This window comes from Macaca mulatta, chromosome 1 (assembly GCF_049350105.2).
Source record: "Macaca mulatta isolate MMU2019108-1 chromosome 1, T2T-MMU8v2.0, whole genome shotgun sequence".
NCBI lineage: Eukaryota > Metazoa > Chordata > Mammalia > Primates > Cercopithecidae > Macaca > Macaca mulatta.
In genome coordinates, this window is record NC_133406.1 from 39,217,309 (window position 1) to 39,231,432 (window position 14,124).

The window sequence follows — 14,124 nt, forward strand, 5'->3', positions numbered from 1 at the left end:
TATCTGATTTTTATATTGATTACATGTTGACATGCTAATATTTGGATATATTCAATGTTAATTTCTTTTCACCTTTTACAACATGGTTACTTGGACATTTAAAATTCTGCAAGTGGCTTGCATCATCCTTCCATGGGACTGTGTTACTCAGGGCATCCCTGACAGCCACCCACCACATCTTTGGATGGTTTCAATCAGAAGAAAACTCTGAAAGTCCTGTGTCTTAAGGCTTGAGAAGACATAGTTGACATCAGAAATTGTTGACTTCCCTTAGAATACTGGTTTCCATTTAATTGATAAAAGTCTTCTTCAGATTAAAAGAAAAATCCAATGCTACCACTTCTTGAAAGCGAACTTCACATATCTGAAAAGTATTGTACCCAACAGTATTTGTTGCAGAAAACAATAAAATCTGAATCATTGCTTAGTGATGAAAAATAGGTGACCTTCAGCACTCAATCCCAGCTAGAGCTTCCTGTCTGGAACATATAGCGCATAGGTGCACACAAAAACACACATACACATACAACTGAGACCTTAAAGCTGCAAGTCTCTCTTTTGAAAGTCATTCTTGAGGAGGCTGAATTGTCCACTGGACGTGAGAAGCAATGAGATGAAACCAAGTCCCACAAGCTTGGCTGTGTGTTTATTTCCAGGAGCCAGAGGTTAGTGAATTAAAAAGCGTGCAGCCCTCTAACCATGGCATCTACCTTCCTTCGGACACCCAGGAGCATGCGGGATCTGGGAGGGCATCCTCTATGCCACGTCTGACTGTGGATCCCCAGGTAAAAAGCAACCACCTACCTTAATGCAGTGGCATCCGGGCTGTATTAGCTGGGTTATGGAATAATATCTGATATTTGCAGGTGAGCCCTTGACTTGCCCGCACCCCTTCCCTATAAATAAAACCTGGCTCATGGGCCTTCTCTAATAGAGCCTGCTCCTCCAGTGTTTTCAGTGACCCCCTAGCCACAACAGCCCAGCCAACAAAATTGTATACCTCACTCTGGACGGGCTATACATCCTCAAGATTCAACCAGCCATGCAAGAAATATTTTCCAGGATTTTCTCTGTGTACTTTTCCATCCTTTTTTCGTTTCCTGACTCCTCCAGCACATATGCAGTTACTTACACACAGGTCTGTGTCAGGACTGTCTGTCCTAACCAGTGCAGGCCACGCCTCATTTCTTTGTCTGTTTTCCTGGCTGCTTTCTCCTGTCTGTCTGTCTTACATCAGGTTTTGACAGAGACAAGAAGTTTTTGTGGATTTGTTTTAATATGTGTGGCAAATCAAAATGCCGGAATTTAAAATGGGGCTAGGTGGGATTGATGGCAGCAGAGCGAGAGTGATACATGCTTAGCACTTGTTAAATTGCAAGCTCTCCTAGGCTGGAGGGCAGAAGGGCAGGTACTTCTCTGGCAAGGGCATTAAAAAAAAAAAAGCAAAGCTATGTTTCTTTCATGGGGTAGCCTCTTAGACAATTGCCGTCACATGTTTCAAAGCAGCACGGTATTTGCTGCAGCCCGGCTGTGCCCATGGTAGAGGGCTCTGTGGGAGCTTGCACAGTGCCTGCCTGCATTCTGCTTGGCTTTGTACACTCAGCTACAGGAAGAGAAGATCCTGGACCATTTCCAGTGACTATGTTAACATAACGTAAGGATACTTTCTTGAACAGTTTCCACCAGCTAAGGTTTGAGCAAGAGAGATTCAAAAGAAGTTACCATTTGCAGGGGTTACAGTTTGCCTTCCTCAACGTCTCAGTCTTGCCGCTTCTGTCCTTTTAGATCTTTTCAATCATTAATCCATACCTTGTGTTTCTCTGGGGGCTTGTATTTCCAGGTGGTGACAGACCCTAGCTCCATGAGACGTTCATTTTCCACTATTCGGGATAAGCGTTCAAATTCCTCGTGGTTGGAGGAATTCTCCATGGAGCGAAGCAGTGAAAATACCTACAAGTCCCGTCGCCGGAGTTACCACTCCTCCTTGCGGCTGTCAGCCCACCGCCTGAACTCTGATTCAGGTGAGGTCTTCAGTGTCCAGCTCTTGCATCAGGCAGTGGGCTCCTGCCCTGATGGACTTACTCTCCAAGCACTGTAGATAACCAGAAAAGAATTTAGAGACAAGGGTTGAAGAAAGTGAAGGATGCTCCTTACCAAAGGGAATTCCTGTATGTGACTTAACATCCTGAAACAGGCCAAAGCCCTCCTCTGTGTTCACCAGAGAGGCTGTTGCAATCCCTTCCTTCTGGAGCAGGGCTATACAAATCATTAGAATTGAGGGAGCTTTTCAAATAGCCTTCTGCAAAACCACTGGGGCTTTTTAGGAATGTATTAGAGACTCACTGTGAGGACTGACCTTTAACCACCAATTCCACTTCAACACTTCAACCCAAACAGTGCTACCTGGAATTATTTCCTGTGTTTTAATTTCTTTTTCTTTCTTTCTTTTTTTTTTTGAGACAGAGTCTCGCTCTGTCGCTCAGGGTGGAGTACAGTGGTACAATCTTGGCTCACTGCAAGCTCGCCTCCCAGGTTCACACCATTCTCCTGCCTCAGCCTCCCAAGTAGCTGGGACTACAGGCACCCGCCACCACACCCGGTGAATTTTTTGTATTTTGAGTAGAGACAGGGTTTCACTGTGTTAGCCAGGATGGTCTCAATCTCCTGACCTCGTGATCCACCCGCCTCGGCCTCCCAAAGTGCTGGGATTACAGGCGTGAGCCACCACGCCCAGCCTGAATTTCTTTTGAGCTTTTCGCAGAAAAAGAAAATTTAGTCTGGCTCAACCATTTTATTTTATCGGATAAAGAAATGAAAGTTGAAAAAGCAGTGACTTGTCCCATGTCATAGGGCCATTAAGTGGCAGAACTGGGACTAGCACTGGGATCCTTTCATTTCAATCCTGGACTTCTCACCATGGCATTATGTTAGGTGTGTTATTATTTAGTTCACAGAAATTTCTTAATTCCCTTCTGCTGGTGCCACCTTTCTCTCAAAAAGTTACACAGCCATATTTATGATACAGAGAGTTCCTGAGCCATATTGTTAACCAATATCCTATATTGTGTGTAGCATAAATAGAAACAGAATAGACTGCATTGTTTGACATACGTATCTCTACTGGCACCTTGCAAACTTAGCTGCTTACAAAATAGGTAATTTGTTAGCCTGCCTTTCTCCCCTGCTTCCCTTTCAGATCATCTTTTGACATACCTGGAGAAGCCAGGATTCTTTTAGGGGCCTATCTTTGTTCAGGCTGCTACAAGAAATTCCCACAGACTGGGTGGATTAAACAATATGTATTTGTCACGGTTCCGGAGGCTGGTAAATCCAAGACCAATGTGCCAGCAGATCTCTGTCTGCTTTCTGTTCTCACATGATGGAGAGAAGAGAGAGTGGAAGCAAGCACTCTCAGGTCTCTTCTTATCAGAGCACTAATCTCATAATGGAGGCCCCACCCTCATGCCCTGCCTCCTAACACCATACCATCAGGAACAAGTTAGGCCTCAACCTTTGAATTTGGGTGGGGACAGAAACATGTGGTCCATCTGAGGGCCCAACCCCAGGCTGTGATGGGATACTTGGAGAGAAGTCCCTTCATCATCAGTGGTCAGAGTAGGCAGAGTTATAACCAAGTGCTTTTGTCACCTCTCACAGGCCACAAGTCTGACACTCACCGCTCAGGGGGCAGGGAGCGAGGACGATCAAAAGAGCGAAAGCATCTTCTCTCTCCTGATGTCTCCCGCTGCAATTCAGAAGAGCGAGGGACCCAGGCTGACTGGGAGTCCCCAGAGCGCCGTCAATCCAGGTCACCCAGTGAGGGCAGGTCACAGACGCCCAACAGACAGGTGAGCACAGAGAGGAAGCCAGTCTACAGCAGAAGGACAGGGGAGGGTGGGCTGTATAATTACATGCAAGTCGTGGGCATTTAGCAAACACATTCAAGTACCCACAAAGACTGGAATTTCACAGGAAGCTTTACCTATAGTGCGTAGAGGTTAGCTGCTCAATGCTTGTGTACTCAGAGATTATCTGAATTCACAGAAAACCAGATTTCCCCCAAGGAAGATGGTGTCTAGAGGTCATTCCATTCCAGCCTTCGGAATCCAGAGATATAAATAGGTTGACAGATGTCTCAGCCAGATTTTGGAGGACAGGATGGTCCTTTAGCCAGAAAGGTTCCTTTGACCATCTTGTGATCCTCAGTATTTGTGAGTATGGTGATTCATCTCTCAGCCCAGGATTCACAAGTCAGAGCAGTTCACCCTCATTTACCTAGCTTCAAGCTGTCCCAACAAGACCATGCCTTTTGCTGAACCACCAGCCTGGTGCATAAGGAATAACTATCAGAGCTGTATGAGAACATTCATCAACTCTGTGTTACTCCTCCTCACCGTAGCCCTATCTCTAGTCATGGCACTTTGACCCATAATAGGAGACCCCCTCAACAGAAATGATCAGTGGAGAAAAGGCAGGGCTGCTAATGCAGACCTTTGGAGACACAGCAGCTGAGAGGTTTCCCTTCTAGAACAACAGTTTTCAAATTTTAGCGCAGAACAGCATTAACCCATGAAGTTTACTAGCACTGCACATTCCTGGGGCCTGAAGGATTCTAGTGAGACCCAGAAATCTGCCTTTGAAAAGACCCCTACATAGGATTCTGAGCGGGAGGTTTGTAGGTCACACATACCTTAAGAAATGCTCTCTTGGAGGTTTACTTCCCAAAACCTGGGCTCAGTTTCCCTTGGGAATAGATGAGGGCAAGTATGGCCTGAGCCAACAACTGCATGTATCAGGTCCAGAAGTTGAGTTCAGCAAACCACTGAAGACACGGGTGGGAATAAGGGTTTCCCAGACAGAGCAACTCCAGCGTTTGTTCACTTTCCACAGAGTTGTCTTTCTCAAGTTTGAAGTCTCTCTTTTAGTGTGCCCCTTGTTACCTATGTAGAGCTTCCTTAGTAGTCCAAGTGCTTGTTCCACGGACCTGCCACCCCGGCATCACCTGGAAGCTTGTTAGAAACGCAGACTCTCAGGCCTCACCCCAGATCTTCTGAGCCTGCATCTGCAGTTTAACCAAATCCCCAGAGGTCTGTATGCTCATTAAAAGTCTGAGATGCCCTGGTCTAAATGTTCTTGACTCTTTAATCTCTTCAATCCTTGTGTCCCTGAGTGGATGTGAATACTACAGGGAGCTCCAGCGCAGGCCTCTCCCCCACAGAATTCAGACTCCGAGGACTCTCTTAAAAGAGTTGCAAGTAGGGATCATGCCAAGCCCAATCTAACACGCCATGTCTCTCCTGCTATCCAGGGCACAGGTTCCCTAAGTGAGAGCTCCATCCCCTCTGTCTCTGACACCAGCACCCCAAGAAGAAGTCGTCGGCAGCTCCCGCCCATCCCACCAAAGCCCCGGCCCCTCCTTTCCTACAGCTCCCTGATTCGACACGTGGGCAGCATCTCTCCACCTGCTGACGGAAGCGAGGAGGGCTCCCCACTGACCTCCCAAGCGCTGGAGAACAACAACACTTGCCTGACCGAGTCTTCCAACTCCCCGCACCCCCGGCAGGGCCAACATGCCTCCCCACAGCGCTACATCTCCGAGCCCTACTTGGCCCTGCACGAAGACTCCCACGCCTCAGACTGTGGCGAGGAGGAGACGCTCACTTTTGAAGCAGCCGTGGCTACTAGCCTGGGCCGTTCCAACACCATCGGCTCAGCCCCACCCCTGCGGCACAGCTGGCAGATGCCCAATGGGCACTATCGGCGACGGAGGCGCGGGGGGCCTGGGCCAGGCATGATGTGTGGGGCTGTCAACAACCTGCTAAGTGACACGGAAGAAGATGACAAATGCTAGAGGCTGCTCCCCCCTCCGATGCATGCTCTTCTCCCACATGGAGAAAACCAAGACAGAATTGGGAAGCCAGTGCGGCCCGGGGGGGCGGAAGAGGGAAAAGGAAGATGGAAAGACACCATGAATTATCAGAGAAGAGGAAGTAAAGGACAATCGGAACACCAAACCCACCAAATTGCTTTATTCCCCTTTGCAAGATGGGCACTGCCATAGTTCTGCCTCTTTGCTGGGGAAAGAAAACAGGAACGTGGAGGGTTATTCCTGCAGGAGAAGGGACATGAGGATGGCTTTGCTTCCCCTTGCCCCTTCCCACTTTTCTAAAAGCTGTGGAGGGATCTAGCTGGCCTATGTCTACACTCAGTGCCCTGAGAAGCCTGGAAGACTTTCTGGCTCTTAACTGGGGAGTAGTGGAGACCATAGGAAAGGACTCTCCTCCCTCACCAGCTCTTACGCCTCAGCCAGCACCACTGCCACCAGGGCAACGCAGCAGCATCTCACGCATAACCCTGTGGCTTTCTTCCCCCAGGGCAGCACAGGCTAAGTCAGGAACATCGGATGCCAGGGAGGGAGGAGAAAGCCGAAGCGAAAGGGGTCAGTGTGCTGAGGCAATAGCAGCAAGGGCTGGTCTGGATGAGAAAAGCCATAGCCCGGCAGCCCCTACCATGAGGGAGACGGTCAGAGAAACTGGTGGTGCTGGGGGGTATAGCCCCCCATCTTTGAGGCCTGTCACTCACAGTAGGTGCTGAGAGTTAGTTAGGACAGGTCAGGAAGTTCCCCAGGGTCCACAACGGTGCCTAAGGCTCTGGTAAGGGTGAAGGTAAAAGTATTTAACAACTGCTGTGGCATCAATGTAAGTGGAGTTTGGTCGTAGTGCTGGAGTCCACGCTGTTCCAGGCATTGGCTCTTTAGATGCCAGTCATGGGGAATGTGGGTAGAGTAACAGGGGCCACCTAATGGACTCAAAACAGAGTCTGTTTTCCAACCAGTGTGGGAACAATTAAATATGCGCAACAGTGCTACGGCCACACCAGCACCTCCTGGCTGAACGTCAGCCCACACTCTGGTCCGTGAGGCAGCAAGGCCAGTGCTGTGCCAAGCCCAGTAAGGCCAAGTGCCAGAGGCCCAGCCTTCCCTGCCACTCCTCTGAGAGGGCAGAACACACATATCCAAGTAGGCTACCCACCACTGGGTAGGGACTTCTGTAAAGATGGGAAAGGCGGATAGATTGAAATAAGCTTCTAGGAAAGTCTGGATTTACTGAGGACCTCCCATGAGGCAGGACCATTGGGACCGCAGCGTCTGCAGCTGGTGTGGGGTTCAGGTCAGTTTGTCAGGATGCTTTAAGGTGATTAGTAAATATACCTCAGCTTAGACCTGGGCTGCTCCTTCTAGTAAAGTGGGCTCCAGTGGGGCCTCATCATACGGGATGATAAGACTGGGGCCCTGGTCACCTTGAATATTCCCCTGGGCCAAGATGGGGCTTCACCCCTCCCCAGAGTAAGAGCTGGGGCTGACAGTGCCACCCTGTCATTCCTAACTGCCCAAATGCAGAAGCACTGAGCAAGAGAGCCCTTTCTTGCCAAGCCAGTGCTCTTTTGGTACATGGCATACAGCTCCATTGGAGGGCACACATCACTGGCTTTATCTGGTGGAAATGTACCTTTCCCTTAAGTTCTTCTTTAGTGCCATCACAGCAGGGGAAAGGACGGGGCCCTCCTTCCCCCCCACCCCCACAGGAACAGATGGAGCCTGCCACCCAGGATCCTGATCTGCCCTGCACTGAGCACTCAGTGGATAAACACTCTTCTCCTCTTGGGCAGGAGAAATCCAGAGCTGTTATTTTTCTTAGAAGGAGCCTCTTTTTCCCCTATTTTTTAAATTGAAATATATAATAGCTGCATCAGCCCTGAAAAGCCAAATTCAACCACATGGCTGGAGAATCATTTGTCATGGCCCTGCCTTCTCTTCTGATACTGATGGAGCTTCATGACCCATGGTCAGCCCCCAAACCAAAGCTGTCCCAACAGAGGAGGCCAGTGAGGCAGAGACAGAGCTCTCCCACTCTCAGACCCTCTTTCGTCTTCATTTTCCTCTCCCACTTAGCACGTGTGTGCTTGAGGGTGGCTGGGAATGTGATATACAGTACCCTGATCCTAACAGGTGTGATCATTACATAAGACGCTGATGCTGGGCCTTGTTTTGTTTTTAAAGTTTCCTCTGCTCAGTGTCATTTCATGCCAAAGTGCTGCTATGGGCTGCTTTGTGTGTATGAAATTGCTTTTTCCACTTCGGAAATGCAGCTTTCCCTAGGGGAAGGCCTACAACAGGACGACTATTCTGAGTCAGCGAGTCTATTGCATGGTGTTTTGAGAAAGGGAATTGTAGTGATACCTTATGCCATTTCAACAGGAGAAATGCAGGCTGGCAGAGCAATTACCAGAAATGGAATTTGCCTGCAAGTAGTATAAACACTAAATTTACTGTGCCAGGAAACCTTCCTGAACTCCTTGAACTCATACACACAAGTATCTGAGTCCTGAATAAAGTGTTGGAAGCACTGCAGATGCAGTCACCTGACTGACCACCTGGTTTTTCTATTACCAGTGAATTTATTTTATTCACCTTCCCTTGACCAAGAAATTGGGTTTCTTTTCCCTCAGCCTGCACTTACTCTTCTATTAAGACCAGAAAATAAAATAATTTTCTGTTGAGTCACAAACTCATCATCATGTTTGGTTTTCTGCTGCCTCTGAACAAAAGTGAATGCCAGCCTTCCCTTGCTAGGTGTCAGAGCCTGCCTCCCTTGAAAAGAGGCCCATGTAGACCCCAACACCTGTTCTTTTCTCTGGTTAATTACAGCAGCGTCTTGAGAAATTCCATGCAAAAGAAGACTACAACCAGTGTTTCAGATATACCACAAGATCAAATTTGGGCACTGGCGGTCCCCTCAGAAGACTCTTGAGTCATATGTTCAGTTTATCTTGCTAATATATGACTTGTCTTCACCATCTCCTCAAAACAGAGTGAAGCCAAGATAGAGGAAGGTAAAAGGAGGAAAGAAAACCAAGGCAGGGAGATGATGTTCTAAGTAGATTGGCGTTTAGATATCCCTCATTTCACTTAAGGCTCCAGACAGACTCCAGGTAGGGAATGCATGTCTGTCTCTTTCTCTGTATCTTTCTCTGTGTCTGTCTCCCCATCTCCTAGAGGACAAAGTGCCAGCGACCTTTGGACAGGGGCAGGACTCCAGCCAAGGTGCCCCTGAGCCAGGGTCAGCATAGAATTTCCTGCCCCGTGAAGGGCTGGCGCTGGCTAGCATCCCCTTGGCTCCACGTGAGTCATGAACACAATTGTCAGTGGGGGTCTGTGCTGCTCTTCTAGCTGAAGAATCTGTTTTTCTTCTGGGCTTCACTTGTAGTCCCCACTCAATGTCTCCATAGGGCACTGAGATCACCAAGAACACTGCCCAGAAGCTAAACTCCAGATATTCTAGATTTTGACCTCCCTTGACTCGGGCCACAAAGAGAAGACCCCATAATCCACCTCTCAGCCAGTATCTCCCTTCCCTGCACAGATTCCCCCCGACCCCATAGAGCCTATGTGGTGAGCATGAGGGTCGTCTTCCCTCTGTTCTCCCATCTCAGCCTCCGTTTTGCTGCATGTTAGCACTGATCCAACTCCGGAGATGGTTAATTCCACCCAGTCCAAGCTTATTTGCTTGCCTGACTGACTCCACCACTCTCTCAGCTATTGGGGAATGCTGCATTCTAATGAAATAGGGTTTGGAACTCACCTGGTGCTCCTCGCAAGACGACTGACACGCGGTGTAGGGTGTGGGGGTGGACATAATGCCCACCCACTGGATAAGAGCTCATGGCAGGAAAATGAGGTCTCTCCTGGCATGATGGAACAAAAATCTCAGATAATCTTGATTTTTAAAAAGTTCTCCATTTTTCATTACATCCTACTTCTCAGCCCTCTGGATGTTTCATTTTTTTTGGACAGAGTGTTTCTTTAGTGGGTGGGGCCAGGGACAGGTTGAGGGATATTTCTCAGCTCATTTATAAGATGATATAAATATTATGAGGTTGTATGTAAAGAAAAAGCAAATGTATAGCAGAAGGGGAGCAGATAGATAGCTACCTTTCAGGGATTTTGAGACTTGAAAGTTAAGGAATTTTTACTGCTATTTTTGTTCATCAGTTTCACGTCTGTTATGGTTTGAGATCCTCAGAAGCCTAGGGCTCGTATATGCCAAGAATCCTGGTGAGAGGCGTTGCCATGCCTTGGGGTGAATTCTTCCCCACTAGCTCTCTCACCCAGCCTGCAAGTTCTTCCCTCGTAGATCCCAGAGCAATGGGCACCGTCCAGGGGGGTACAGGAGAGGACGTTATGATGCAGGAAAGAAGGAAGAAGTTGGTCCCTTGCAAGTGGCCAGAAAATGATGGTTTGACTCCAGAAAGAGTCTCTATGGAATCAGGTTCGGGTTTGGATAACTTCTCTTTAAAATATCTCCACACTGAGACTCTTATTTTAACAAAATCCAAACAAAATTAACTCAGGGCTTATGACCTAACCTTTGTAAGAAGGTGATCAAAGAGATCCCACATTAATAAGCACTGCCTACAGCAGCAGCTTTGCCTTTTTGTCTTTTGCTGTTTCTTTTCTGAACCACCCTGTACATCATAGCCAGGTCTACCCCAAATAGAGCAGCAGCTGATGGCTTCTCTGCTGTCTGAGGAGGGAGGGCTTGGCTGCAGAGCTATGGTGTTTTGTCAGCTGTTAGGTGCTACAGCCCACCCAGTCAGAGTACATAGAGTACATAGCGCTTTAAGGGACAAAGGAAAAAGAACAGAACTATCTTTGCTTTCCGGAGGCCATCTTTTTCTTTCCTTGAATCCCTTGTGCTTTAACCTTCCGAGGTTTATGCATCCCAGAGAGGTCACACCAAGCCAAAGAGAACAAATTCATAGATTGTCCCAACCTACCCAAAGGGCCTGAAAATCCTCTCTGAACAAAACTCAAGACAGTTGAGAAGTATGAATCGGGCTCATAGCAAAGTCCAATTGATGGCTTTTGAGGCTGGGGCATCCCCAAACTGCCCTTCTATTTTTGTAGTTTTGCTTTCTTTTACCCACCCTCTCTCCGCATGCTATAAGTAGAGGAGTTAGAATCTTGACCTTCTAAATGCAAAAGGAGATTTTATAATCAGCCATGCTACCTATAAATACATTATTGAGGTTTGTATTTTTATTTTTGGAGGTATGAAAGAGTTGAGTAGAGCAAGTCAAAAGAGGTGTGGGGATTTATGTTTATTTTTATTTGTTTGGGGTTGTTTGGTTGGTGGCTGGGTTTCTTGTAACAGACCTATTATGGAATAGTAAAGAAGGATACCTTTGTGATCTGCAATGTTTCTGAATCTGTTTCTCTTTAGGAAGTGATTGCCATCAAATTTAGTGATATGATATTTGAGTCAAAAATCTGAGGTTATAGTACCATCTCTGTCTTTTCTCTCTGGTCTCCTTTTTGTCGTCTTTCTCCTTCTGTCTAAATTGGCCTCTGTCTTTTTCTAAGGACATAACATATAACCCAAATTAATGAAAAACTGCCCTAAAACTTCAGTGAAAGCCAAAGAGATACAGAATTTTTCCAGGACATCTTTAACCAATACAAAATTTATGTCTTAATAAGAAGGTAATTTTTACAATAGTGTAGTAATCTGATAAATGAAAACTATTGGAAGTCAATAGTTTTTTATGCTCCAGCTTTCTGTATTCAAACTTGTGCCTTCAGCAAGCATCTCTTCACTTTCTTTCCCTTGTCAACTGAAATATGAATGTTTGGCTAACTCATGATGTAAAGTGTCTGTTAAGTTAATAATACATAATTTAAAGTACTTAGTCTCCACAAAGCAATTTTAAAAAACCTTCACTTGTTAGATCCCATGAAGTACCTATGAAATTCTCAGCATTGCTATAAGCATTTGATTTTTTTTAAAGGAAACTTTCTGTTTAATGGAATATGAATCCAGGATTTGCTTTAATTTCACTCTGTTCTTCCCATTTTCCCTTATTCTTCTTGTTATCTAATTTTGAAAAAAACCTAGACTTTTTTTTTCTTTTTCAATCCAGAAAGTTGGGTTTTCATGATCTGAGCTTCCTTGTGTCACCTTCTCTTTGTGCAAACTTAAGCCAGTCATAGATCGTCACCCAGACATATTCTCCAACCCAACACTGCAAATCTGAACGAATCTTTTCTCTTTTTGTCCTACGAGTTTGTCAGAGATAAGAATGGATTGCTGTCTACATTCTACAACCAGACCCTAGACTTTACACCAGGCTGTGCCACTTCCTCTTCACTTCACTCAGAGGATGGCCCCAAAACTGAAAAGGAAATGAAACCATTCAAATATACCAAGTCTGAATTTGACTTGATTTGATGACTCAGTTTTCCTTCCAGTACTCTGATTTTTTTTATGGCAATGGCCTATATGGCACAAGAACCCACCACTTAAAGCAAATCTGTTAAATATTTTTATAAGGGATGAGCAGGAAAAGCATACTCCAAAATTTTAAAGTGCCATTAATCAATTTTTTAAAATAAAGGTACTATGAAATGAGGGCTAAACAATGTAATATAATTGCCAGTTAAGGTAGACAGTAGTTGTGGTCTTAGTTACATTTGATATGGAGTTGTATAATATTAGGCAGATCCCAGTGGAGTTAGTAAAAACATAGGTATTAAGTTTTAATGGCTACCAATTGGGATATATACTTAGCCTGCAGGCTGAACTTTAGTCAGTGTTTTTCTATCCTGGTGTTTTGTGAACCAGTCAAAAGTTATACAAAGCCACCCTAACTGCTGCGATTGCAGAGGAACTTGCCTCTTGGTGATATTAGAGGGCAGTCCAACTCCACTCAAACTGAGTCCAAGATTTGAATTCACCCAGAAAAACAAATGGAGGAGAAAAGCCTAATTCACTAGATGTGTTTGGCATTTCATGGCTGGGACAATGGAGTAGAGGGTAGGAAGACAAGCTGTAGAACAAAAGCAAAATGAGGTAGAAAATAACAGGTCCCAGAAGGGGACAGACTTAAGAGATGTGTAATCTTGAATCCTCTTTTTCACTTAGATTATGGGTAAACTTCTTAGCACAAGACTGGATTCAGAGAAGTTCTTTCTGTTAAACTCACCTAGGGTAGTAGATTTGAAGGCCTCAGAGGATTAATAGATTCCCGAAATTCTCTTCCAGACCTGAGAGATGGAGGGAAAGAGATTCTTGCTTTAAAGCGGCTCGAAGACAATCTTTATGACTTTAGCAACTCTTCAACATAGTAGCACCAATAATGGAGAGATTATATTAACTTCCTAGTGGTGAGAATACCATGGGATGGGAGAAGGGCCAGTGAGTGGGACGGGGATGAGCTTCATCAGGAACAGATTTCAGACTCTGCAGGGTGCACCGGTTCTAGCCTCAAATAACAACATTGCAAGGAGGTGGACTACAGGGTCCACACCCTCTGTCCTTTGGGGCCCATGGTCAGGCCATTCCCTCTTTGTTTTGCTCCTAGAGGATGAGCATGTAATATGAGATCAGGAGGGAAATTGGGTGCTCTGCCTCAGGCTGTTAAAATGCTGCTACCTGCATTCTAAAACGTGCAAGTCATGCCCCACAAGACACCTCCTTAGGGTAGCATCCACTGTGGTGTGCCAGCCTGACACCCCTGCAGTCACGGTGTTTGAATGGCAGCTGATGCTGGCCCACCCAGAGTATCGGTGCATCTCTCCTAAAGCCACAGTTCAGCACTGCATGTTGACCAGGCGGATATCCTGTAATATAGATGCTCGTTTGGATCCAAAAGGAAAACCATTAAAAATAAAAGAAAGATGAAAAACTTTAATGTTTTGGGGGGGATAAAAGAAAAGAATAAATAAAACCTTGTTGTAAAGAATGTATCGGCCTGATTTCCCTCACTTGATGTGTTTCTTTGCTGCTACCAAAAAGGGAGATCATGGGAGTGAAGCCTGCCAGGACCCTCAGGGTAAGCTGGCAGCAGGCTCTGCAGCTGCACTTAGTTGGGGTCTGCTCACACCACTCAGGAGGAATTCAGGAGGCTTTCAAAGTCCCAAGGACATCCTGGCCCTGAAAGGTTTTCTTTTACTAAAAATGCACTTTGTGCTGTGTGTGGTAGCTCGTACCTGTTACCCCAGCTATTCAGGAAGCTAGGGCAGAAGGATTACTTGAGGCTAGGAGTTCGAGACTGGCCTGGGTGACA

General features: G+C 46.2%; 1 protein-coding gene across 3 annotated transcripts in view; it reads left to right on the plus strand.

The window, feature by feature from the left end:
- CACNA1E (calcium voltage-gated channel subunit alpha1 E) overlaps positions 1-8,567 on the plus strand; it is a 325,029-nt gene extending 316,462 nt beyond the window's left edge. For 2 of the 3 annotated variants that reach the window (XM_015122438.3, XM_077986562.1), the window contains 3 exons: positions 1,841-2,021; positions 3,658-3,848; positions 5,309-8,567. In XM_015122438.3, coding sequence (XP_014977924.3) covers positions 1,841-2,021; positions 3,658-3,848; positions 5,309-5,851 — 915 coding nt within the window. In that variant the 3' untranslated portion in view covers positions 5,852-8,567. Of the gene's footprint in view, positions 1-656; positions 786-1,840; positions 2,022-3,657; positions 3,849-5,308 lie in introns of all 3 variants that reach the window. The other variant, XM_015122410.3, reaches the window with a different exon arrangement.
- Positions 8,568-14,124: the final 5,557 nt, after the last annotated feature.